At 34.9% G+C, this 24,611-nt stretch overlaps 1 protein-coding gene across 3 annotated transcripts in view; it reads right to left on the minus strand.

The window, feature by feature from the left end:
- The window catches only part of LOC149568450 (sec34-like family protein), a 210,024-nt gene that overhangs the window by 161,610 nt on the left and 23,803 nt on the right, over positions 1 to 24,611 (minus strand). For all 3 annotated transcript variants that reach the window (XM_089821373.1, XM_089821374.1, XM_089821375.1), the window contains 4 exons: positions 4,254 to 4,298; positions 4,056 to 4,130; positions 3,834 to 3,929; positions 3,658 to 3,735 (listed from right to left, as the gene is read on the minus strand). In XM_089821373.1, coding sequence (XP_089677499.1) covers positions 3,658 to 3,735; positions 3,834 to 3,929; positions 4,056 to 4,130; positions 4,254 to 4,298 — 294 coding nt within the window. The remainder of the gene's footprint in view (positions 1 to 3,657; positions 3,736 to 3,833; positions 3,930 to 4,055; positions 4,131 to 4,253; positions 4,299 to 24,611) is intronic.

Here is a 24,611-nt window from a genome sequence, read left to right on the forward strand (position 1 = left end):
CATGCATTCTCCAAAAACGCCACATGCTATTGCATATTGAGAGTGTAATTTAAGTTGAAAGATATGTTATATGCATTTCGTCTCCATGCATTTGGAGTTGGACACCACAATTTGCAATTATGCAAGGAAGCGTTTTATGCAAGGAGCCCTCAAGACTACATTTTGCTTCTCAAAGGCAAAAAGGCCCATGTTTTAAGGCCTTCTAAACCCAATTCTACACAAAACATTGAAGGGGAAGGAGTTCACAAACACATTTGCCCAACTTCATGCACATGCATTTGCCCTTGCAGACCATGATTTGAAGCTAAACTTTGAAATTTTCAAAGATCTTTGGTTACTATATGCAAACAAACTTGGAGAGCCCAATTTTGGAGAAGACAAGTTTATCCTGACTTCTCTTTCTTCCACAATTTTCTCATTGATCTCCAAGTAAGTGTGAGGATTCGATTTTGCTTGCATTTCTTGCTTGTTTTGCTGAATTGCTGCATTTTTGGCTCATTGATATCCATTTGTTCAAATGTAGCCCTAGTTTCTTGCATTAAGTTATTAAATAAGCTTGAAATCTTCATCTTTGTTGCAAATGCAAAGCTCTTTCAGCTCAAAAACAAAAATGCATGCAAAGAGAAGTTTTCAAGTTGTCAAAGTTGAGTCAAAAGCAAGAGGTATATATTTCTTTTGTTTCAGTTTTAGTATATATCTTGTTGTTCATTTGTGGTCTACTTTTGGAGAAAAGTTGAGGATTTCCACCCAAGAATACAAGTGCGCATGCATGCTTTCATCTTCCATGCCAATCCATTTTCCAAATACATTCCAACTCCATTTTTTCTACATAATGCAATTGTATCATTCACTCTCGATTGCATAATTACCTCAAGTAAAAATGATGCATTTTTACCACGTGCAATTACCTCTAGAGAACCCAATTTTAGTAAAAGGTCACACTTTAATTTCAAAATTGTCATTTTCACACATCCATACACATATAACTTGCAATCTAGGTCATTCAAAACAAAAGCCTACTTTGCATAAATGCAATCCATCATTCTAAACCCGATTTTGGCCCTTTTTCTCCAAATACATGTTGTTCTATTCATTTCCAGCCATCACATGTGTTCCATAAGTATCTAATCCATACTCCAAACACCTATTCTTCATAGATCCGCCATTGCAACCCAAAAATCAAAACTCTTCATGGATCCAATCCCGTCAAACGATGTATTTAGTCTTTGGGATTTCCATGTTGTAGCACACGATATGTCCATGTCTCCAAAAGCCAAAGGAAAGATGAAGTATCAATATGATAAGAAACTAGCCCACATAACTCCGTCACATGTTTCATCTACATTTGATCAAATCTTAGATATGGAGAATGGGCATATTGACATGGCCAATTTTTTGTAAAGGCTCAAAACTTCTTCCAACAAAGATATACAGTGTATCAAAAGTAGCATTCAAGTGGTATCCACCTTCCCTATGGCTGCCCTCGAACCTGAGTTCTTTTGAAAATGTGCGAATCATTTTAGCCTCAAGTGAAAGACAATTAAGGCTCCGGATGGTAAAGTACTTTTCAGCCTAGATCCAGATGTAATTGAACAAACCTTCAAGGTTCTTGCAAATCCAAAATGTGTAGATCTGTCCAAAGAAATATCTATGTGGTTGTGGAATCAGAATAAAACTGATTATCAAAGGCATACAAATCATAACTAGTTGTTTAATATGAGATCAAAATTCTCCAGATGGCCAAAGACAATTCACAGATCTAACTTCTCACCAGAGGTATATGGTTTGATAACTACTCTGAGCAAATATGTGGTCTCAAAGAATCTAATAACTTTGAGACCTGGATGTTTAAGTTCATCTATCAAATTCCTAAACCAGGGTAAACTTTAAGAAACCCCCTCCAGAAAAAGGTATAAATTATTGGCGAATCTTTCATTATTTTGAAAAACCAAATTACTTTTATTGGTGAATCCCTCAATTTTTTAATTTTAAATATTATTTACATTGATGATTATTTTGGAATCATAAATTTTGAGTAGAAAATATTGGCAAATATCAATAATAATAGGAAGTTCACTAATCCTCATGGAATATTACAAATCAAAATTGAACATGTTTTATCTAATGGAAATTATGAAGATAATTACATTATATTTTAAATCAATGTTGAAAACTATATATTGGTAATATATCCCTAAAGTAACTAATAATTATGATAATTATTGGTGAATTAATTTTAATTTCTTCGATAATATATAATATTTAGGTGAATCAAATCTAATCATGTATCAAATATTGTGGTGAATCTTTGAGTTTAATTTTTTTAATAAAATAAATTATTGAGCGATTTTAAATATTTTAGAACTAAATTTAATAAAAATGTGGTGATTTAGGTTGCACTAAATCTGAAATTATTAGTCAAATTACTAGTAAAAAATTTCTAAAATTCACAAAATTACGAATATTCACCACTAAAAAAAAAAATATCGTAAATACAAAGCACCCATCTATAAGGGAGAACTCATTAAGAACAGCATTGTGTGAACAGCTGATTCATGTGGGGACGTCCTCTTCGTTCCACATGAATTTATACTTGGTCTATATTGTTACAGCCATGGGGACATTCTCAGAACTCTCCACCAAGGGAAATCAGTCTTTAACTCCAATCTGGAACTATTATGATCAGCTCCTGCTAACACAGAGCAAGCACCATTACGAGAGGATGCAAGATGCATTTTTGGGGCATTTCTAGTGCCTTTTCAACAAAGAGTTGGCCATCAAAAGAGTATCAGATGAGGCATGGAATAGGGTAAATCAGTATGGGTGCATTTTCTTATAATTTACAACTTTCACCTACCTGAGAGTTGGTTATTTTGAAGGAGAACCATACGCTCTACCAAGATATCCTACTAATAGGATCATTCTCATGGAGATGCCCAGACAACTCACAAAAGTGCAAACATACCAAAACAGCCAGGATTCGGCGTTACCGCTGCCAAACCTCTTCAAATTGGTCGATATACACTTACCTCTGTGTATAGGGTGAAAGCTATGGAATCCAAACTTCAACTCATTACCCTGAAGAAGTTCAAGGCTAGATTCGACTTCGACTACAGAGGAATGCAATCAAAGATAAAAAGGGCATTCACCCATGTACATGGCATGGAGGATGTGCGGATTGACTTGCGCACCTGAGGTAGATATCATCAAGATGGGCTATTACAGGCTTGCTTGGCAGCAAATCATCAAATGATTCAAATTCCAGAAGGGGTTGAGATAGAAGATGGTGGCGAACTCTTGGATGTGGAATATCACAACATATAAATATTAAATAAGAAACTTTGACAACATTCAGTTCCCTGCTGTGCATCTGACAAACCAATGACAGTAAAATAATGGCTTAGTAATTGATTGAGCATGATACCAGACTTGACAAGAATTTTCATCTATAACAGTTTCTCAACAAACTAGTGAAAATAGAGACCATTCTTTGTGTATTCTTCATATTGATATGAAGTAAATAATCTTACAATGTTCCAAACCATATAGTAGTGAGGGGTAATAAAACTGACATATATAACAAAGCAAAATTGCACAGTTGCACAGTTAAAAATATCCATTCAGAATCAACAAAGATAAGTAACCTCAAATCCCTACCGTCTCCAATTCATCAAAATAGTTAAGTTTACTACGTAGTGCCTCGGCAAACTCAACTAGTTTTTCTTTCTCCATTACCTGCCATTGTTACAAACAAATGGTCATGTCAGGCATTATTGGTATAGTTCCTGCACGCTTTAATTATCTAAGAAATTGTAGAATTCAAGAGTATTTACAAGTCTTTCACAAGCATCATGCAAGGTTTTTGTCTTTGTAGCAACTGCTTGATGTTGGGCTTGCAAATCATCAAATTGAGTGAGTGTGCTGTCCACCTATGACAGAAACAAAACAGAGAGATGTGTAAGGCATGTGAGATGATCACTTCAGAAAAAGTCAAAATTAGTAAAATCTCACTACAATATTCACTCGAAGTAAATGTAAAGGGTCACTCCATATACCTGATTCAGTATTTGGTCACATGTTAGTAAGTGATGTGTCAATGTGTTCACATAATGACGATATTTCTCCTCTGTCTGCAGAAAACATAAGTATCAAAATCATTTTACAATTGACCAAAGAAAACTCAAATTAGATATAATCACATATAATGTGTAACTCTTGTGGATTGCAAATCCAAAAGATGCACCAATGCTAACCTCTGATTTCATGGCAGACTCCAAATCTGTAAACCATTTGTAGAACTGCAAGACAAAAAGAAAGTCAATAACACAAAAATGCAAAAGGCAAAACTGAAACTACCGATTTCAGTAATGAAAAGTCTAATTCCTTAAGCAACCAAGAGTTATTTTATGATTATCTATCTGAAGAATGAAACAATGATCAATATATTTTAGCAATATCTGATAGCATGTTTGTTGGATCCCTTAAGCACGTCGATGGATGTAAGATGAAAGATTCAGTAATTTGCAATGTCTAATAGCATACTATATGTTATATTAGCATCATATTATTTCAATGGACATTTGGTAGGTTTAGATAGTCATATGTACTATATTTACTTTTTATAATAATATCACTTCAGTAATGCAAAAATATGAAGAGCACACGATTATACTGAGAGGGGGGCTGAATCAGTATAATAACAACTTTTCGAACTTAAAAATTGTTATCCAAATAGTTACTTTAAATAGTGAAATCAAGAATTATGCACTTGAACACAATGACACAAGATTTACAAGGAAACCCAAGACAGGATAAAACCACGGCAAATAATTGCTTTATATATAAACTTGTTTCTTTACAATGTTTTGTAGGCTCCAACCTACTAGAGACTCCAACCCCTACGTTTATGAACACCGGCTCATGGGAAGCTCCAACTCCCACACTTCACTAGCACCGACCTACAGGAAACACCAACCCCTACTTTTGTCTTCGTGAGCACCGACCCACTGCACTTATATTGTTCTTCCACCTTGTCAATGTTTCTTACCCAACTGATGATGGATACTTTTAGTTCAAACTTCTTTTCTTTAATCTGATATCTTTGAATATACACTAACATCTGAAAACATCCTTCTTTATATCCTCTTTTAAAAACAGCAATCCCCCTTGTCATATTTTTCTTTTATCACTCTAGCACACTCTGACAATATATATTTATATATGTCAGATTTGATAAATCTGAATATACATATCCTATTTTTCTTAATGCTCTGCTCTTTTAATCACTTCACACTTCTTATTTTCTATGCATAATCTTCTCAAAGTTCTGCTCTTGCACTCCCCTTTTCACACACTTCTCACCTTCTTATTTATAATTATTCTTATATCTCAGCTTCTCTTACAAAAGACTTGAATCTACCTTTTATATCTTCCATGAATACTTTCATATAACCTTTCATAAAAAGGTTCTGACTTTTCTTAATTAAATTTAATTTGAAAACCAAATCATTTCTCTTAAGCTATGATCATATTTAATTTAATGTTTTCTAAATCCAAATCGCACCTCTTGATAAGATTTTGTTTTTTATCGTAGCATGTGTTTCAACTCATATAGACAATTAACATCTTATAAATCGCAGCCTTGGGTATATGCTTTATTTGCTATTGAATAAAACAAATTAATATTTTCCTCAACCAATCGCTTACTTCAAACGTATCTGTTTGTCAATCTTATAGCTGACATCAAAGTTATCGGGTTTTATTCTTCTTAGAATGTAGTGCTGACCGGTTAACAAAAACAATTTTGTCTTTCTCTAATTTCGTCTTTTCCATTTTTGTCTTATTCTGCTTGGCTTCAAATCTGAATCGCAGCATACCTTCTTTTAGAATAAGATAAATTTTGTCTAAATTTGAGTGAGACAAAATTATCTTATATAGCTGTTGTCTTTTCTGGTTTTGTTATTTTCTGTGTCTTTCCCTTTTCCCTTTTTTCTTTTTTTGTCTTGGGTCTTATTCCACGCAATCTGTCTTATATAGTTTGCTGTCCCTTTTTTTATTAATAGAAATAAAATCACTGCCATGTATCTGATTATGATTTGACATGTTAATGACTGTTGTCTTTTATATTTGTTGCCAAATTGATCAGTTGTCCATATGTTTTGTTTATTCTTATATATGACTTTTGTCTTAATCGGTCAGCATATGGATTGCTCCTTTCTTTCATCAATATTTATCACATCCTTGCTGACGATGAAGTAATTTATTGCTTACCATATCAGTCACTGTATACCCAGAAATGTTATTATCGGATTCCTCAGTCTATCGCTTTGTATAATCATTGATTATGTATTATTCTTGTGTATGGCATAGTGTCCCCTGAATATATGCATGTGTATTTTCATTTGCCTGTAGATGTATGTCGTCTTTGGACTTGAACTGAGCTTCAGAAACTCTCGCACTCATAACCATTCGAACATGATTTCTGTTTTGATATCATTCGCTGCTGTATGCTTATATTTTCTGGGGCCTTTATGAGGCTTCTTACATATTAGTGTAAAACCATTACTTACTGATCCATGCGTATACTGCTGTTGTATATTATTTTTCTTTTGTTTTACATTCATCACTGCACACACTATGTTTTACCGTCTCCTTAACTGGTTGACATGGCTTTGTCTTCATTGTTCACATGCTGACTGTATGTTCCCAACATATAATTGATGGTTCCTTTCATGTCGTCAAAGTTTATGTTCCCAATAACAAAAACCTCTGCAATATCATTGTCTATCTGATGTGGTTTTGACTGATTTGAGTTTATTTTTCACTTCCAACATCAGTATCTATATTTGTATGATGCTCCAATTCTGAGCTCACGGTATTCCTTTTTATTTCTGTTTATTAATCATTTGCCAATGCTGAAAGTTACCATAGCGATAAGGATGCTCCCATTGTCATTTAGACCACTTATAATCCTGCTTATATACCTTCGACATTAATGGTGCCAATACTTGTAGTTTTTCTCAAGCTCGTGAAACTCTTTGACATCAGTGACAATACTTTCATCATAATATAACTAACGTACTCTTACATTATTTTCGGATCAGTTTTAGGTTTATGATGTTGCATTGCTATAAAGAGATGTTTATGTCCAATAAGAAGTCAGCAGAAATCATACAATGAGATGTTAGAGCAACTAGGAAACTCAATTTTCAAAGTAATATCCTTATTCTAATAATTGAGAGATAATGAAATAAGTACAATAACTAAAATGAAAACAAACCAACACAATTGCATCCATTCCATATGTAGCTTCCATTGCTCTTCTCCATTTTTTGTTGTATGGATTAGCTCTCAGATTCATAGCATTGTATTTGACCTATGATCGCACAAAAATTCAAAGACTAATTGGTGATGACGGTCAATCAACAATTGAGATTAAGAGGTCAACAAAATTGAAAGAATTGTTGAGATCTATTAAGACAGCCTATTTGAGATAATTGTGAGGTAGAATTGTTTAAATGATGAAAATCAATGGAATTGATTGAAGAGTCAACTAATTTGATTGAGAGTGAATGAATGAATGAATGGATTCCTGGCTACACCCTTATCAGGCTTCGGGGCTAAATGGATTCCTGGCTGGATTCTTTCAAAAACATTGTCAAATTGTTGGGGAAAGGTTAGCTGGGGCACTTGTGCTGCCGAAAACTTTGGAAGACAACTAAAAGAGCTTAGCAACACATTTGTAGCCCATATTCATAAAAAAGACGAGGCCACATGATTAGAAGATTTTCAACCCATCTCCCTTTGCAATACACTATATAAGATCAAGGCCAAGATGCTGGTAAATAGGCTCAAAACACTCCTTCCTCACATGACATAGCCCAACCCCTTCACAACAATAACTCAGAAAATTATACAACACAAAAGTTTATGAATGCCAAATTCTTCATTCAACTTTTCCAACTCCTACTATGCCTCTACAATGAAAGAAAACAACTACTTATTACAATTTCGAAAATTACCATATTTAGCAGATTTTCAAGAAAAACAGATTTTTCCATTTTTGGTAATTTTCAAAACCCATCCTACAAATCTCTATTTTTCCCAAGAAAAGCCCCCAACTAAGGCAGGATGAATTGCCAACTAACTACAAAATCAAGAATATGATTTCGGATTTATTACAAAAACAACTTTCTAAAAAACTGGAAAAAAAAAACACAAAAATCCAATTTTAGAGGCCAAGATGATATTTCAAGCTCCCGGAAAAATGTTGAAATAGTCACCAATCGAGTTGAGCTCAATTGGCATTCCAAATATCTCCTCACGCAACTACCTATAAAATTTCAGCCAAAACCTAGATCCGAGTCAAAAGTTATGACTCCCGAAAGTTGATGCATCATTCTCCCCTTCTTGAAAGAAATGCAGCTCCTGCAAGTGGCTATCTGTGAATTGCTACAATTTTATTGGCTCTAACTGTATTATTGTCCACTCAAATAAACATGTACTCTCTATTTCAGGTAACCTGTCCCACTATATCAGGTATCTGTTATGCTGGCCATGCCTTGTGGAGGTAGTCTGCTTGACAAGAATTTGGCAATCTTTTCCTTCTTATAGGGGAGGTGATATTGACAATCCACTCCCTGGACGTCATCTGCACTTGGAACATCTCCATGGAATGTGTATAAATCAAAAACATTAAAAACAGGGGAGATGTCAAGATTTGCTAGTAAGCTAACCTCATAACCATTATCATTAATCTTTTTGATGATTTTGCAAGGCCTAATCTTTTTATACTTCAATTTATGATATGTGCATGTAGGAAACCATTCACACCTCAAGTAAACCATCACTAAGTCACCAGCAAAAAATATTTGTTGTCTCCAAGTAGCAAAGGCAACTCCATCATCACTAATTTTGTCTCCCAAGGGAAGTGACACAAGATCTAGAACACCTTGAGGGTTTCAACCATAGACAATTTGAAATGGAGATTTTCTGGTGGATCTGTTAAAAGAACTATTATAGGAAAATTTTGCCTAGGGCAATGCCAAGTCTAACTGTTTAGGCTTCTCCCCCACAATGCAACATAACAGATTTCCCAAACTCCAATTGACTACCTCTGTTTGTCCATCAATTTGAAGATGATAGGCACTACTAAACTGTAACTTTGTTCCTAATTTCCTCCAGAGAGTCCTCCAAAAATGGCTCAAGAACTAAGTGTCTCTATCAGAGGTAATGGTCTTTGGAAGGCCAGGTAGTCGAACAACTTCTGAGAAGAATAGTTATGCTACTCTAGTTTCATCGTTGATCTTTTTACAAGCAATAAAGTGGACCATTTTGGAAAATTGATCAACAACCACAAAAATAGAATCATTACCTCGCTAAGTGTGTGGGAAACCCAATACAAAATCCATACTCAAGTCAGTTCATGGTTCGATGGGTACTAGCAAAGGCATGTATAATTCTGCACCTTGCCACATATTTAGTGATGTCCCTCTTTATCTTGGGCCAATAATACTTATCTTCACCCAAGTTTATTGTTTTGTCCTTTCCAAAGTGTCCAGCTAATCCACCACTATGAAATTCCCTGATAATGTTTTCCCGCATGGATCCGCCTAGTATACATAGTTGTTTACACTTAAAGAGGTAACCATCTTGCATAAAATAGTCACCTTTCACATGATTAAACTTACTAGAAGATGAAGCCTTTAGCTGTTCTACAATTTCCCAAAAATCATCATCAGTTTCATACAAGGCCTTAATAGCATCAAAACCAGTGCCCTCAATTTCCATTGTGGTTAATAGTGTAGCGCGCCTGCTCAAGGCATCAACAACCTGATTTTGTTTTCCAAACTTATGTTTCAAGACAAAGGTATATCATAGTAAGAAAGATACCCACTTGGCATATCGACTATTCAACTTCTTTTGTGTGTTGAGATATTTCAGAGCAATATGATCGGTAAATAGCACAAACTCATGTGGGACCAGATAGTGCCTCCAATGTCTTAATGCTTGAACAATTACATAAAACTCAAGATCATAGGTAGAATAATTCTTTCTTACTTCATTCAATTTCTCGCTAAACAAGGCCACAAGCTTACTTACTTGGCTAAGAACAACACCTATCCCAACATATGAAGCATCATACTCTACTTCAAAAACTTTGTCAAAATTTGGAAGTGCCAATATAGGAGCTTCAGTTACCATTTTCTTCAAGAATTTAAAACTCTCTTCAGCATCTGTTGTCCATGTGAACTCCCCTCCTCTAGTACAATCTGTTATGGGTGCTACTATATTGCTAAAATTTCGGATAAACTTTCGATAGAAAGTTGCCCACCCATGAAAGCTTTGTACTCCTATTATACTAGAACTAGGCCATTCTAGGATTGCTCTTACCTTTTCTAGATTAATTTGAACACCAGCTTGAGAAATGACAAAGCCTAGAAAGGTCAAACTAGTTTACATGAACACTTCTTCAAATTTGCAAAGAGCTTCTCCTTCCTTAAGACACTCAAGATGATCCTTAGGTGTTGTAAGTGTTCTTCCTTGCTTCTACTATAGATCAAAATATCATTAAAGTAAACTACAACAAACTTACCAATGTAAGGTCGCAACACTGTATTCATCAACCGCATAAATGTGCTAGGTGCATTCAAAAGCCCAAAAGGCATAACCATCCATTCGTACAAACCATCTCTTGTCTTAAATGATGTCTTCCATTCATCTCCCTCTCGAATGCAAATCTGGTGGTAGCCACTTCAAAGATCAATCTTGCTGAAGTACTTAGCCCCCACTAATTCATCCATCATGTCCTCTATCCGAGGAATAGGAACCGGTACTTAATGGTAATCTTATTGATTTCTCTGCTATCAGTGCACATCCTCCATGTGCCATCCTTCTTTGGAGTCAATAATGCGTGTACTACACATGGAGTCATGCTTTCCCTGACCAAACCCTTTTGCATCAGTTCTATCACTTGTTTATTCAACTCTGCATGTTGTGTTCGATTCAACTGATAGGCTACTTGATTAGGTAGAGTTGTTCCAGGAATAAGATCAATATGATGTTGAATATCTCTTTTGGGTGGGAGACCATCAGGTAGTTCATCAGGAGCAACATCAGAAAATTCCTCCAGCACCTTCATTGCCTCAGGTGGCACCAAGTTTTCTTGTTCTTCTCCTCTTTTTAGCACTATTGCATAACAGCAACATGGTTACTTCCATTTATTTGACATTTTTTGCAGACAACATGGTTTCATTCTTCTTTTCATCCTTAAGTGGCAATAGGACCACTTTAGAGCCATCCTTCCAAAATGTGTAAGTATTTTTCTCCCCATCATGTATGACCTTCCTATCATACCACAATGGTCTTTCCAACAACATATGGCAAGCATCCATAGGGATAACATCACAACATATCTCATCCTTACAAAATTTTCCTATGGTAAATCTGACTAAACATCTTTAATCAACCGTTACTTCATTTCCTTTCTTAAACCATGCAATACGATAAGGATGAGGATGCTTCTCACATTGTAAATTTAATTTCTCTACCATTTTTATAGATACCATATTCTCACAACTACCTCCATCAATAATAACTTGACATACTTTTCCACGAGAAGTGCATCTAGTTCTGAGAATGTTGGTCTGGAGCCACGAGTCATCGGAGTTCTTTGCAAGAACTTCATCTTTTTTCTGGAATGATCATTGATCTCCTCATCATGAGGGTCTCTCCCTGTGAAACTTCTTGCTCCTCCTTTTTTGGCTGAACAAAGTTCACTCTGTCTTCCTTGATTTATTTTTGGCATGTTCAAAGGCTCTATGTCCTTCTCCACATCTAAAACAGGTAAAGGGCCTCCGTTGGTTTTCCCATCCTCTTCTGCTACTATAACCTTGTGCTCACTGAAATCCCCTTCCTCTTTCCTATTTTGCAGGATCATGTCTAGAATTTGTATTTCTTTCGAATCCTTGGGAGGATTCTACTAGGCCGTAATTAGAACATCATCGAAACAATGTTGAGGGACCCCTTCTTCCTCCTCTATTCCTCTGATTGTACTATTGATTCTACTTTTCTTCAGCCTTTAGAGCTAATTGGTAGGCTTCCTCCATACTGTTAACACAATCCATGCTCAGTTCATCTTGGATAGAGAATTTAAGGCCATTCATATATCTAGCAGCCACTTGCTCATCATCTTCTTGATGCTCTATTCTCATGGATAACTTATTGTGTACTCTTGTACAGAAGACAAATTTTGCTTCAAATTTTGGAACTTAAGAAACAGGGTTTGTGAGTAATCCAAGGGTAAGAACTTTTCCCCAAGCTTTTTCTCCATCTTGCTCCACATTTTGATCTTTTCCTTTTGTTTTCTAGTTCATTCCTTCTGGAGGTTATCCCACCATATCATTGCATGTCCTTTTAATTTTGTGCATGCAAACTTCATCTTCTTTTCCTCTGTCATAGGCTTCCATTCAAAAAATTTACCCATCTCATTTAGCTAGTCTATCAACTCTTCTAGCTTAAGACTACCAGCATAGTCTGAAACTTCAATCTTGATCCCTTCATTTTTACCTTCTAAAGCCCGAAACACTCTATCTCCATAGCTCAACCTTCCAAGTGTTCTTCATTTTCTTCATTTTGATTAGCAACTCTCTGATTTCCCTCTTCATCTGATTCGTCCTCTCCTTGTACTATTGGCATTCCTTGATTATCCATTTGCTCATTTAGCCATTCAATCTGCCTCTGCATATCCAACATAAATCTTTGCATTGGAGTGACACCTCCTCTTCCTCTTCCTCTTCCTCTCCCAGCCATCTTCCCACTCTGATACCAAATGATGTAGCCCAAACCCTTCACAACAATAACTCGAAAAATTACACAACACAGAAGTTTCAGAATGCCAGATTCTTCATTCAACTTTTCCAACTCCTACTCTACCTCTACAATGAAAGAAAACAACTGCTTATTAGAATTTCGAAAATTACCATATTTGGCAAATTTTTGGTAAAAACAGATTTTTCCATTTTTGGTAATTTTCAAAACCCATCCTACAAATCTCAATTTTTCCCAAGAAAAGCCCCCAACTAAGGCAAGATGAATTGCCAACTAATCTACAAAATCAAGAATATGATTTCGGATTTATTTCATAAACAACTTTCTAAAAAACTGGAAAAAACACAAAAATCTAATTTCAGAGGCCAAGATGATATTTCAGACTCTCAAAAAAATATCGAAATGGCCACCAATTGAGCTGGGTTCAATCAACATTCCAAATAACTCCTCACGCTTGTCTATAAAATTTCAGTCAAAACCCATATCCGAGTCAAAAGTTATGACTCCCAAAAGTTGATGGATCATCGCATCATCTCTGAGAAACTAATAGGGTTTGTTCTAGGGCAGTCTATAATTGATGCAGCAATCATAGCTCAAGGGGTAATTCATTCTTTACAGAACACAGAGGAATATTAATCGAATTGAACACAAGGAAAGAAAATGACAAAATAAATTGGTGATTAGTTTGCAAGGTGATGGTGGCTTTTGGATTTAGCAGACAATGGATCAACTAGATCTTTACTTACATTCCTAATCCCAGATGTTTTACATTGGCTAATGGCTCACCAAAACAAGTATTTGAGGTCTTAAAGGTCTAAGACAAGGAGGCCCATTGTCTCCATTTCTTTTTATCTTAATGGTGGAAGCAATTGGGGCAAGCAATTGGGAGTGGGCAAAGGGCTACGCTATTTGATATCACAATGACAAGAAGTGTTCAGGTCACACAGCAGCAATTTAAAGATGACACCATGCTATTTTGAGCAACTAAGAGAAAGGAAGCTAGAGAGTTTCTAAAAATCCTATCACATTATGCCAAAGCCTTAGTGCAAGAGGCAAAGCAAAACAAATCAGAGGTGTTTTTTCTAATGACTCCTAGGAAAGAAATGGAGATCTTGAATATTCTCAACTTTAAGAGAGGGATATTACCTTTCTTAGGTTATCCTTTAGGTAAATGTTTGAGAAACCCCAAATTGTGCTATTTTGAGCAACTAAGAGAAAGGAAACTAGAGAGTTTCAAAAAATCCTATCACGTTATGCCAAAGCCTTAGTGCAAGAGGCAAAGCAAAACAAATCAGAGGTGTTTTTTCTAATGACTCCTAGGAAAGAAATGGAGATCTTGAATATTCTCAACTTTAAGAAAGGGATATTACCTTGTTCTTAGGTTATCCTTTAGATAAATGTTTGAGAAACCCCAAATTGTGGGATCCTGAAAGGAAAAAATCAATAAGAGATTAAATTCATGGAGGCTGCTCGTTTTCATGGGTTGGGAGAATTGTCATATTAAGAACTGTAATTTGCTTTCCTAGCCTATCCATCACACTATCATATTTAGCACTCATAGTTGAAGTTAGTCAATCAATAAATCAGAAAATGAGAAGATTATTTTTGCAGGATCTTGCTGAAAAGGACATAGTCGCCCTGATCTTTGGGGAAAATGGGGAAAATGTTTGTAAGCCTAAAAAGTGGGGAGGGATTAGTCTCAAGAACCAAACGTGGTAGAACAATGCTTTAGGGGCCAAATTAGTTTGGAAAATACTTAGAGAACCCCATTTGAATTAGGCGGGGATATTTCAAACAGAATACTTGAACAGCGATGACACCAACCAAAATTATCAAAATTGAGAATTCTCCCAAGGATTCAAAGGTGTGGAACTTTATGCACCAACAATTGCCTTACATGAGCAATACAAACATAAAAATAGTATTCTATCCACTCAGATATGAGAAATTATGTTCCCAAAATAGCTCTAAGATATTTTTCTATTGTTTCATGCAATCAATAAATCCTTAATAATTTAATACCACTACCCAGCTTCTAAAATGAGGATACCAGATTGATTACATAATAGCAATGATATGGCAATAATTTACATATATTGCTTCCACAAAGCCAAAACCCATCTTTTGAATTACTTTCAAGGCCTCTGACCAATAGCCCTGGTGAAATAAATAATCGCCAAGTGCCTTGTTACCACAAACTCTATGGCTAGAAGATTTACTCTTCCTAAAGCTCACACCAGAAAGGAAAGTCTCACAAAAATGGAAGAAACAATCTTTGTGCTAGAATACAAGGTAATGTCCCTAATTTTGTCAAAGCCTTCCATTCAAATACAATTCATATGCTCATTCATGGATAGTTACGTCTCTTTTTGTGGCCAATGTCTTATTTTATTACTAATCAATTCATATAACTATCGATTATATTAATCAATAGTTTACATTCACCAAAAAAAATGTGTCTATATATCTATATATATATATATATATATATATATATATATATATATATATAAAATTCTTTATATACTAATACATATGTATGTAGATGTATATGTGTATATATATAATTGTTTATATACTATATTGTATGTGTGTGTGTGTGTGTATATATATATATTATTATTGATTATTATTGTACCAAGACAATACAAAAGGGAAAGTTTATTGATTGGGATGAGAAGATGAGGTTTCAATGCAATGGTCCAAGAATTCCTTCATTTATTGGGGATGGATAAGAGATTCAAGAAAAGTAGGAAGTCATGCAACATGGTTAGAACCCAATTATCTATGATATAAACTAAACTTTGACGATGCTTCAAGTGGCAATCTCAGCCCCTTTGGGGCTGGAAGTATTATCAAGTTGTGGAATGGAGAAATAGTTGGTCAGTTTGACGTCCCCCTAGAAGTGGATACCAAAAACGCAGCAAAATTGAATGCACTCACCCAAGGATCATTATTTTGCAAAGACTTGGAGATTAACAAACTTTAGATTAAAGGGGATTTGGCCCAAGTAATAAATGTTGTTAGGTCGGGCTCTGTGCCTAGCTATAAACTTAATGCCATGCTTGAGAGAGTTCTAGAGCTATTAATTTTTTTGTAGAATATACAACAACCACGTGTATAGAGAAGGAAAAAGGGGGTCAGTGGAATGGCAAACTGGGCAGCAGACAGAAAGAATTTTACGGCCAATGGACCACTAAGTGAATAACTACCTAGAAAGTGTTGTTTAATAAATGATACGACATATGCCTCGAGGATATAGAAACCTAACATTCTCACATCAAAATATTAATAACATGTCATTTCACATTGGGAAAGATTGAATGTGATACATGGTAAACTCAAAACTCAACATTCCCTTAACTAGCAATAGAGTTGTTTGTATTTGCATCGGAAGCAGGTGGGTAAAATCATCCTAGGATGAGATAATAGAACAAAAGCCTTGATTTTAAACAAGTGGATATATGACATAAACTAGTAGTGGGTTGGAAAATATTGTCACAATCTTAGTTACCAGGCTCGAAACAAGGTGGGAATGTTAGTGTTGATGTTTTTGTCATGAAAATTATTGGTGCAAATGGAAAATTAGTGGCTTTGGCTATTAATCACCTCCACATCTCAAAGGTGATATAGTAATTCAATGTTTTGAATGATAAGGTATCATTTTGTAATACTTAGGGCCCTTTTTATGATTTCTCTTGCAATAGATACTCCTAACCATCTACAGAGTAGCAAAAGCCAATGGCCTTTTGGGTATTATTTCTAACATTAGGCTTCAATCTGTGAGAAAAATTCATGACCTAATAACTAAAAAGGCCATCTAAAAGGTGCTAGGGAGGGAATTCATTGTATTTACCAATAGATATAGAGACAACTTGGATATCAAATGTAAATTTCTTGCATCCTTCCTAGACTTAGGAGGGGTAAAGTTGGAAATGTAACTCTTGTGGAAAGTTTTGAACGCTGAGGTCTCATATATGACAGTGATGTCCTAATGAGGGTCGAACTAGGTGTGGCCATTCCTTGGCCCAATGATATCCCCAAAATGTAGCAGCCTAGCACAGTGGTGGAAGAGAAACCATTTTTTGTCAATATGAACAATGGGAGCCTAGCACAACATAGGAAGGGACCTATTGAGGAAATGGGTTGGTGTTAACAATCAAAACAAATTCCATTGGTTGGATAAGCTCATGGAGATGGTGAATGGCAATGGTTTCTACAAGGAGGTCTGAGAGGAGGATAAAGTAAAAGACATTTTTCAAATTTTGGGCATCTTGGAGTATGGTAGGCTCTCCTTAATCGGGTGGTTGCAGTGCTAAGTATATGAGAGAGATTTTCTCTACTAGGACAGATGACATGCTAAGGGTAGGATCCTTGCAATTACTAGTGAGTATATTGCTTGAAAATGTATCAGTTTCTTTTTATTATGTTTGTCTTTTGGGTGATGCAGCGGTGATGGCATATGGTGTCTTCTCCTCAAGGCCTATATGGTCGACAGTTTTGAAGGATGTATCTTAGTCTCTTTCATATGATTAGCTAGGTTTGATCCAGATAAGTGACAACAATATTTCTATATGTTTAGGTTGAGCCTAAGGGATGGCTTGAGAAAAGCCATATTTTCTAACCTTCGTGATATTTTGAATATCTAATACCCCATAATAATACAATTTCCACTTTACAAAGGAAAACAATTAGTCAAATATTATATTATTTAATTTTCATAATAATTTTTTTTTCTTTTTTTAAGAGGAAAATACTATATATAAAAAATACACTTTTGAGATGTCTAGGGACAAGAGACTTCCAAAAGTCCCAAAGACTCTCAAGGGACTCTTGGGCATCCCCGAGACATCCTAGCAACTCCTAGTCGCCTTTGCTATCTCCAGATGTCCTAGTGGTAAGGGTAGGAGGGTGAGGGATGCCCCGTCATTGTCCCTGAGTCCCGAAATCATCTTCATCTCAAAAAATGTGAGGCACCCATGTTTCACTAGTGTATTATTCGTGGTGTCATCACCATGATTATACTTTTACATAAATGATCATTTCATCACCACATCATAGTGGTGACACTGAAAAGCACACAAGCTACTGACAGGTAGGGTATGAATCAAAATTTTGAACTTTCTAAACAAATGAAACCGCATAAAATGAGAAAAAGAAATAGAGAGCAAACATCAACAAGGAGAACACAAGATTTCACATGGAAAACTCTTTGGGAAAATAACCAAGGCACATAAATAGCTTCCATAAATGAAGCACGCACCGATCTAAATAACATAAGTGAGCACCAACTCTCAGAGAACACCAACCCTCATTAGAGCACCAACTCCGATCAGCTGAGGCACCAACTTCAATTTGAGCACCAACTCAAAATGCAGAACTAAATAATCACATAAACTAACATAATATCTTTAGTAACACACACTTCACTTTAATCCCTTATATGTACAGCTATATCAATAAAATAATCATCTCAAAAAATGGTACTCAATTCCACATCCTCATACAAATCATTTCTTCATAGACCAGGCTTCTTTAATTCCTTTCCACTAAAGAAAATCACTCTCGTATATGCTGATCCCCTTCATTCGATTTCATTGATACCTACATTCAAATCTATAGCCAAGTATATGCAACAGCTATACCCACAATTTCTCAAAAATTGTCTCATTGCTAAGTTACCACAATAATAGTTAATGCAGCTCACATTAGCAACCTCGACTCCTTCCTGCACAGTAAAAACATCAACCTCCACAAATTGCACCTGCTTGACTTTATATTGTTCCAAAACGAGTATAGTTAACACCAATAAAATACTCAGCTCTAATAACTCCAAAACAAAACAGCTGGAGAATTATCAATTATCTTCAGAATACAAGATGTGAGAAATCAATTGTACCAATTAAAAGGGCTCCATCACAAATGCTTATATTTATAATAAAAAAAGATCCTGCAGCTCCACATATTACATATTGACTCGATGCTTATTCACAAAGGAACAAACGGATGGAGCATTTTTCATTCAATGTAGAATCATTAATTGATGCAGGAAATGTAAAGAGAGTCTGTAGCAGCCCAGAAATAGGAAGAATCATCATCAGGCAATTCAAAAACACCATCCATTAACTCTTTCATGAAAAAGGGGCTTCATCATGCTCCTACCTAACAATATATGCTACTCTTCGACTTTCGTGAATATAATAAATTCTGAATTCGTCAGTAATCATTGAGTATATATGGTGAATGCTCACTTCTGTCCATGAATTCTTTTATGTGCTGTGATAATATAGTCTTCAAACTCTCAATGTTTTTAATATTATAACATCCTCAAAATATTATTCCACCAGGTACATGAAAGGAATAAACTTTACTTCCTACCTAATGTCTCCAAATGAATAAGTGCTGATATATATGTCTAAAGAATAGTGACAACCTTTGTATGCTCTTTTGTATAAATTGCCCCAGTGAAGTTTAGGACCCACAAATTATTTATCACTCGACAGAATAAGGAAGACCAATGCAATGTCTGTCTCTCACCAATAATGTTTGCATGAAGTAATTTCCATTATCTCATCATAAATTAAGTACTTCTGATGATGTGGCAATCTGACTTGGCACAAAGAAGGGTGAAGTGGACAAGCAACTCACGAATGCAAACAAGTAGCTCAACCAGACAAGCACAAAGTTCAACCAAGTAATCATGTAGCTCAACCAAACAATCAACGAGCTCAACCAGACAACCGAGCAGTTCAAGTAACCAAGTAGCTCAGGCAAGTAGACAAGTAGCTGATGAAGAATTAATGAATAATCAGAAGCTCTGTAAGAATATAACCTTCCGTGCCATAGGTCCAGGTTACTTTGAGTAATCCTTCAAATTTTGTACAACCTTGATCATCAAACTTTGACACCAATGACAAAATATTCAACAGTCTCAACATTCAAGTATTAAAAACACTCACATATTGTGCAAAATAACCCCACCAAAAATATCTAAACAATAATTCAGTACAGAAGCCCCCATTACATTCAATTTCTTTTCTACTTTGATCAGATCACAATGCACTAAATGAAAACACGCATGATAGTGATGACTCAAGACTTCCCCAGTATACAGAAAAGTCCTACATAAAATGAAATATCTAATTAATACTACATTTTAGAATCCCCCATTAAATTCATACAAAATGTTGAATTGTGATAATCAGGCATTGATGCTAATTGTTGGACAGAGATTTAAGTCATATGCTCACCAAAATCTTTGACACCAAAGAAAGAGAATAAACAGTGAAGAGCTTGAAGTGATAAATTTTCTACAAAATCACAAATCTTCCCACACAGTATCAAATGCATAAAGGTGTTTTTGTGCTTTCTGAATCCATCTGCTTCATGATTAATCACCAAAGCATGAGTTTAACGTCGTACAGAAATGATCATTCATGGAAAAAAGAATCATGATGATTAGGACTGGACTCTTATGAATATTCCCAAATTCCACATCATTAAAAGAATCCCACAAAAAAATTAAGTACTAACTATATATAATGTAGTTGAATGTGTGTTATCTATGCCAACCTCTCTATATTCCTGCCTTTGAAGATGGCACCTGAATTACAACGTTTCTATCTTAGCCCAAAATTAAAATACATAGTTTGATTAAGAATGATGATATTATAATCTCAACTCTCCAACAAAATGAAAAAAGCATTCCCAGACAACAATTTATTTGATGTCCCAGCAAAATACTCTCAAGCTTTAACATCACTTACTGATTCTTCTATTTACCATCACTCATTGATTCTTCAATTCCCTGTCTACAAAAGTATATATCAAGAATGACAATAAAAATCTTGACATTTAATCAAACCCTAGATTCCATCTGGCCTTATGGAGAACCATTTGCAATTAGATTGACCAGAACAAAAAAGGAATAAATATTGCCTTCTACAAATACCTTTAGGTAGAAAGAATGGTTTAACATTATTCCATATGCTCATAAAACTGTTTAAAATTATTAATATCACCATCAAGGAATGTTTTTCAATGGTCATATATGTGGCAGCACCCTTAAGCTAACTGTGGCAGTCATGATGCAAGCTTCTTTGCATGGAAATAAAGTGTGGCAAGATTCTATTGCTGGCACTTAACTACAGATCTGATTCAAATGCCACATCTCTCTGTAGTTATATTCTATACTAGCAGTCTAAATTTTTTATATTAAACATGAGAGCTTAAGAAGATACTGAAGATGGCTTGAAGACACAATTTTAATTACAGTTTGCTCTCTCTGTCATTTTGACACTTCCATTCAACCAGAGACAATGGTTATATTCTCTATGAATGAGTAATTACAGAATACAACTACTGATATACACAAGAAAGAAGAAAGAAATTATATAATGTCCTCAACTGGTCAGAAAAGGTCAACTGGTTTAAAACATACATCCAGTGACAACAGAAAAGTACTAGGGTAAAGAAACCAGAGTGCTGAATATTGAAAAGTATTAAACAATAAAATAAAGTGAACTTAGCTCAAGCAAGTAAGATTGATCAATTTAGACCCCAAAATCAGGCAATTAGAGTAGAAATAATAAAACTCAAATAGTTTTATTGGGTGAGTGCTCTATCATGCAGCAAGTCGCTAATGAAGATCAAATCTAGAATCCAATGATGGAAACCATCACTGCCACATGCTTCAGGCAAGGCTCAAGATTGAAGGGCAAACATTATGATCATCCACCAACAGGAGAGGATTAATAATATGCATCTGACATTGGGCAGCTGCACAATCTTAAGAAAAAGTAAGGTTTCCCCTATTAGAAGCCTTCCTAACACCTTTAATTGTAAGGAGTTGATAAGTTGAGACAAATCAAATGCATGATTTTCAATATAAATTGCTTCATTTTTCCAAACTACTAGTTTCATAACAAACATAACAATTTCACAATACATGAGATAGAAGAAGGAGCTTCTGGAAAAATGAACTCTGCATGTTTAGAAAGATGATAAGATAACAAAATAAATACATCAGATGCTGAGAGGAGCCATACAGAATAATACATTCTAAATGGAAATAGATAAATAATGTATGATAGATGGTGTGACCTTTGCCACTAAAACAAATATAAAAAACAAAAGCACCGACAGTGTTATTAAATAGGTAAAAGATATGTGGACAAAGGAACTGCTTCACTTAAAGAGCTCTGGTTAAAATCAACATTTTACTCTTTCAAAGATGGATTGTGAAGAAGTAGACGGAGTTATCTGAGCTCCCACATTCTCCAATTGTAGTGAACTTTCTAATGGATTTCTTTAAATAGAAACCCATAACTCTCTCCCTCTCAAATATAGATTACAAATGTTACATTGGTTTTCACAAAATTGAAGAACTTAATTCTCATCTAAACAACATGATGGATAGCATAGAGTTCACAGAGTTAGAAGCTCATTAAAAGCTACCTTTCTTAAGTTTTCTCCATAAAAGACCTGATGGCTTCATTATGTGTCATGTATATAGAAAAACTATTTATATTGACCTCTAACTACATACATCTTGTTACATCCCAAATTTTGCCCTAAATTTTTTAACTGATTATAGCCGTTGAATCAATTATTTCTTCATGATCGTGTGAAAATGAGTTAGTTAAAATAGTCGTTGTTTATTTCTTCATAACAATGTGAAATTGAGTTAGTTAATTATAGCCGTTGTTTATATCTTCATGATCATGTGAAATTGAGTTAGTTAATTTTAACCATTGTATCAATTTAATTATCATATGAAAGTGAGTCAGTTAATTATAGCCGTTGTATCGAACTATTCAGGATCATGTGAAATTGAGTCAGTTAATTATAGCCGTTGAACATTTATGATGAGCATGTAAAGTTAGTTATTTTGACATTAATGAAAGCCCTAACGCTCACATAATGATTTTGAATTAGCAATTTATAAATCTTGAATGGATGTCTTGGCGAGAGTGTTGTTCTGAATGATTCAAGATGAAGACTAAAGAGAGAGGGGAAGCATTGCGAAATGAGGTCATCGGAAGGGGATAGTCGGATGGTCCAATCATCAGAATCGACAAGTTTGACCTAAAACTATCCTAGCAAGGTTATTAGGACTTGGCAACATATTTCATGGTGGAACTACATGAGCTATAAAGTGAAACGTTATAATAAAACAATGTAAAATAAACATAAGTTCTTACCTTTAACAATTATCAAATATTAATATCATTTAAATATTATTTTACATTCTCGGATAAGATCATATGCTAATAATAATAAAATGACACCATTACATTAAAAACATTAATCCAACAATGCCACCTTACCATTATGTACACAAACATAATTGAGAAAATAAAAAAATTATAAAATAATATTAAAACCTTTCATCTTCTTTTCCTCCTTTCTTTCTTTCTCTTTTTAGCCGATTTGAATAAGTTTCGAATATAATCTTGTAACTGAAGGTAGCTGTAAGGTTTGGCTCATTCTTTATTATGGACTCCTTAATCGTCTATCGGACATCTTCCTTCTCTCGGCTTTCAAGCTCCTTAAGCTTTCAAAAACTCCCTGTTAGTACATTTGATTTGCAGAGACAATCCACATGTGCATACTGTGCTAGCCAACTGAGATCACTTGCCACGGGATTCAATAAAAGTTAGTGGATTCATCTAACACACGAGGCTTTATACAATCGGGCAGAGACACGTAAGGATTTTATACAATCTGTAACACCATTATCACCTCTTTCTTCCAGATTAGTATTGAACATAAGTTTATACCTATAGTCGATGTTGTTATTCAACGATTTCCTTTGTATTAGCATAAGAAGCTACATCCTTGACTTAAGCAATAAGGCTGCCGTATCTCTCTTTAACCTGTTTTTTTTTTTAATATATAGCACTGATAAATAAAGTCTGAAGACTTCCTTGTATTGAATTAAGCATATAATCTTGCCGTCTTCTTACATGTGAAAGGATAATTTCCCTAGATTTATTATGGCTCCAGTCAGGATTGTTCCAATATAAAACAAATACAACTTTATATATATATATATATTTTTTTTTTTTTTTTTTAAATAAGTGAATACCAAGGAATTCACCAGTCGAAATGCCCGAATATGGTGAAGAAGGTGTGAAGTATCATAGTGAATATAATCTAATAGCACCAAGGAGTCACCGGCTTGATGGCCTAAAATAGGTGAGAAGGTGCAGAAAATCTACAATAAACAAGAATGCTATCAGAATAAGATAATAACATGATAAATAAATAATGCAGTAGCTCATGCATGTTCCATTCATGAAGTTGTCCAGCCAAGTGGTGGAGATCGGGTTGTAAACCCACAATTTGAAATCCTTGGCCAAGGTGGAATTAGGCAGATTTGCTGGAACAAGTGATCTATGTCGTTGTCCAGACACTTCAGTTATTTTGTTGAATAACTGTTGGGACCTCAACCCACCTGGATACTCTGATGGCTAGATTAATGAACATCCCAAGCCCGACCTCGAGGTAGGGAGGGCCATTCTATTAAATTAGAATAAGTGGGATAAGTAATGTTTCGCAGCTGGGAGGTTAAGCCTATGTCAATGCTTCTCCTCTCACCAAAGCCAAGGCTTGGACAACCATTAAAAGAAGCTTCACAAATAAATCTATATGTTCTTTTAACCTCTGTATGTTAGTTATTTCATTTCTAGATGAAAGTCATCTTACTTTATAAATAGTTATTTCGTTAAAGTAGTTCATTGATTTTCAAATTGTATATCCTTTCAAGAATATCTGCTATT

This window comes from Cupressus sempervirens, chromosome 3 (genome assembly GCF_028749045.1).
Source record: "Cupressus sempervirens isolate cs-2001-9-10 chromosome 3, ASM2874904v1, whole genome shotgun sequence".
Lineage (NCBI taxonomy): Eukaryota > Viridiplantae > Streptophyta > Pinopsida > Cupressales > Cupressaceae > Cupressus > Cupressus sempervirens.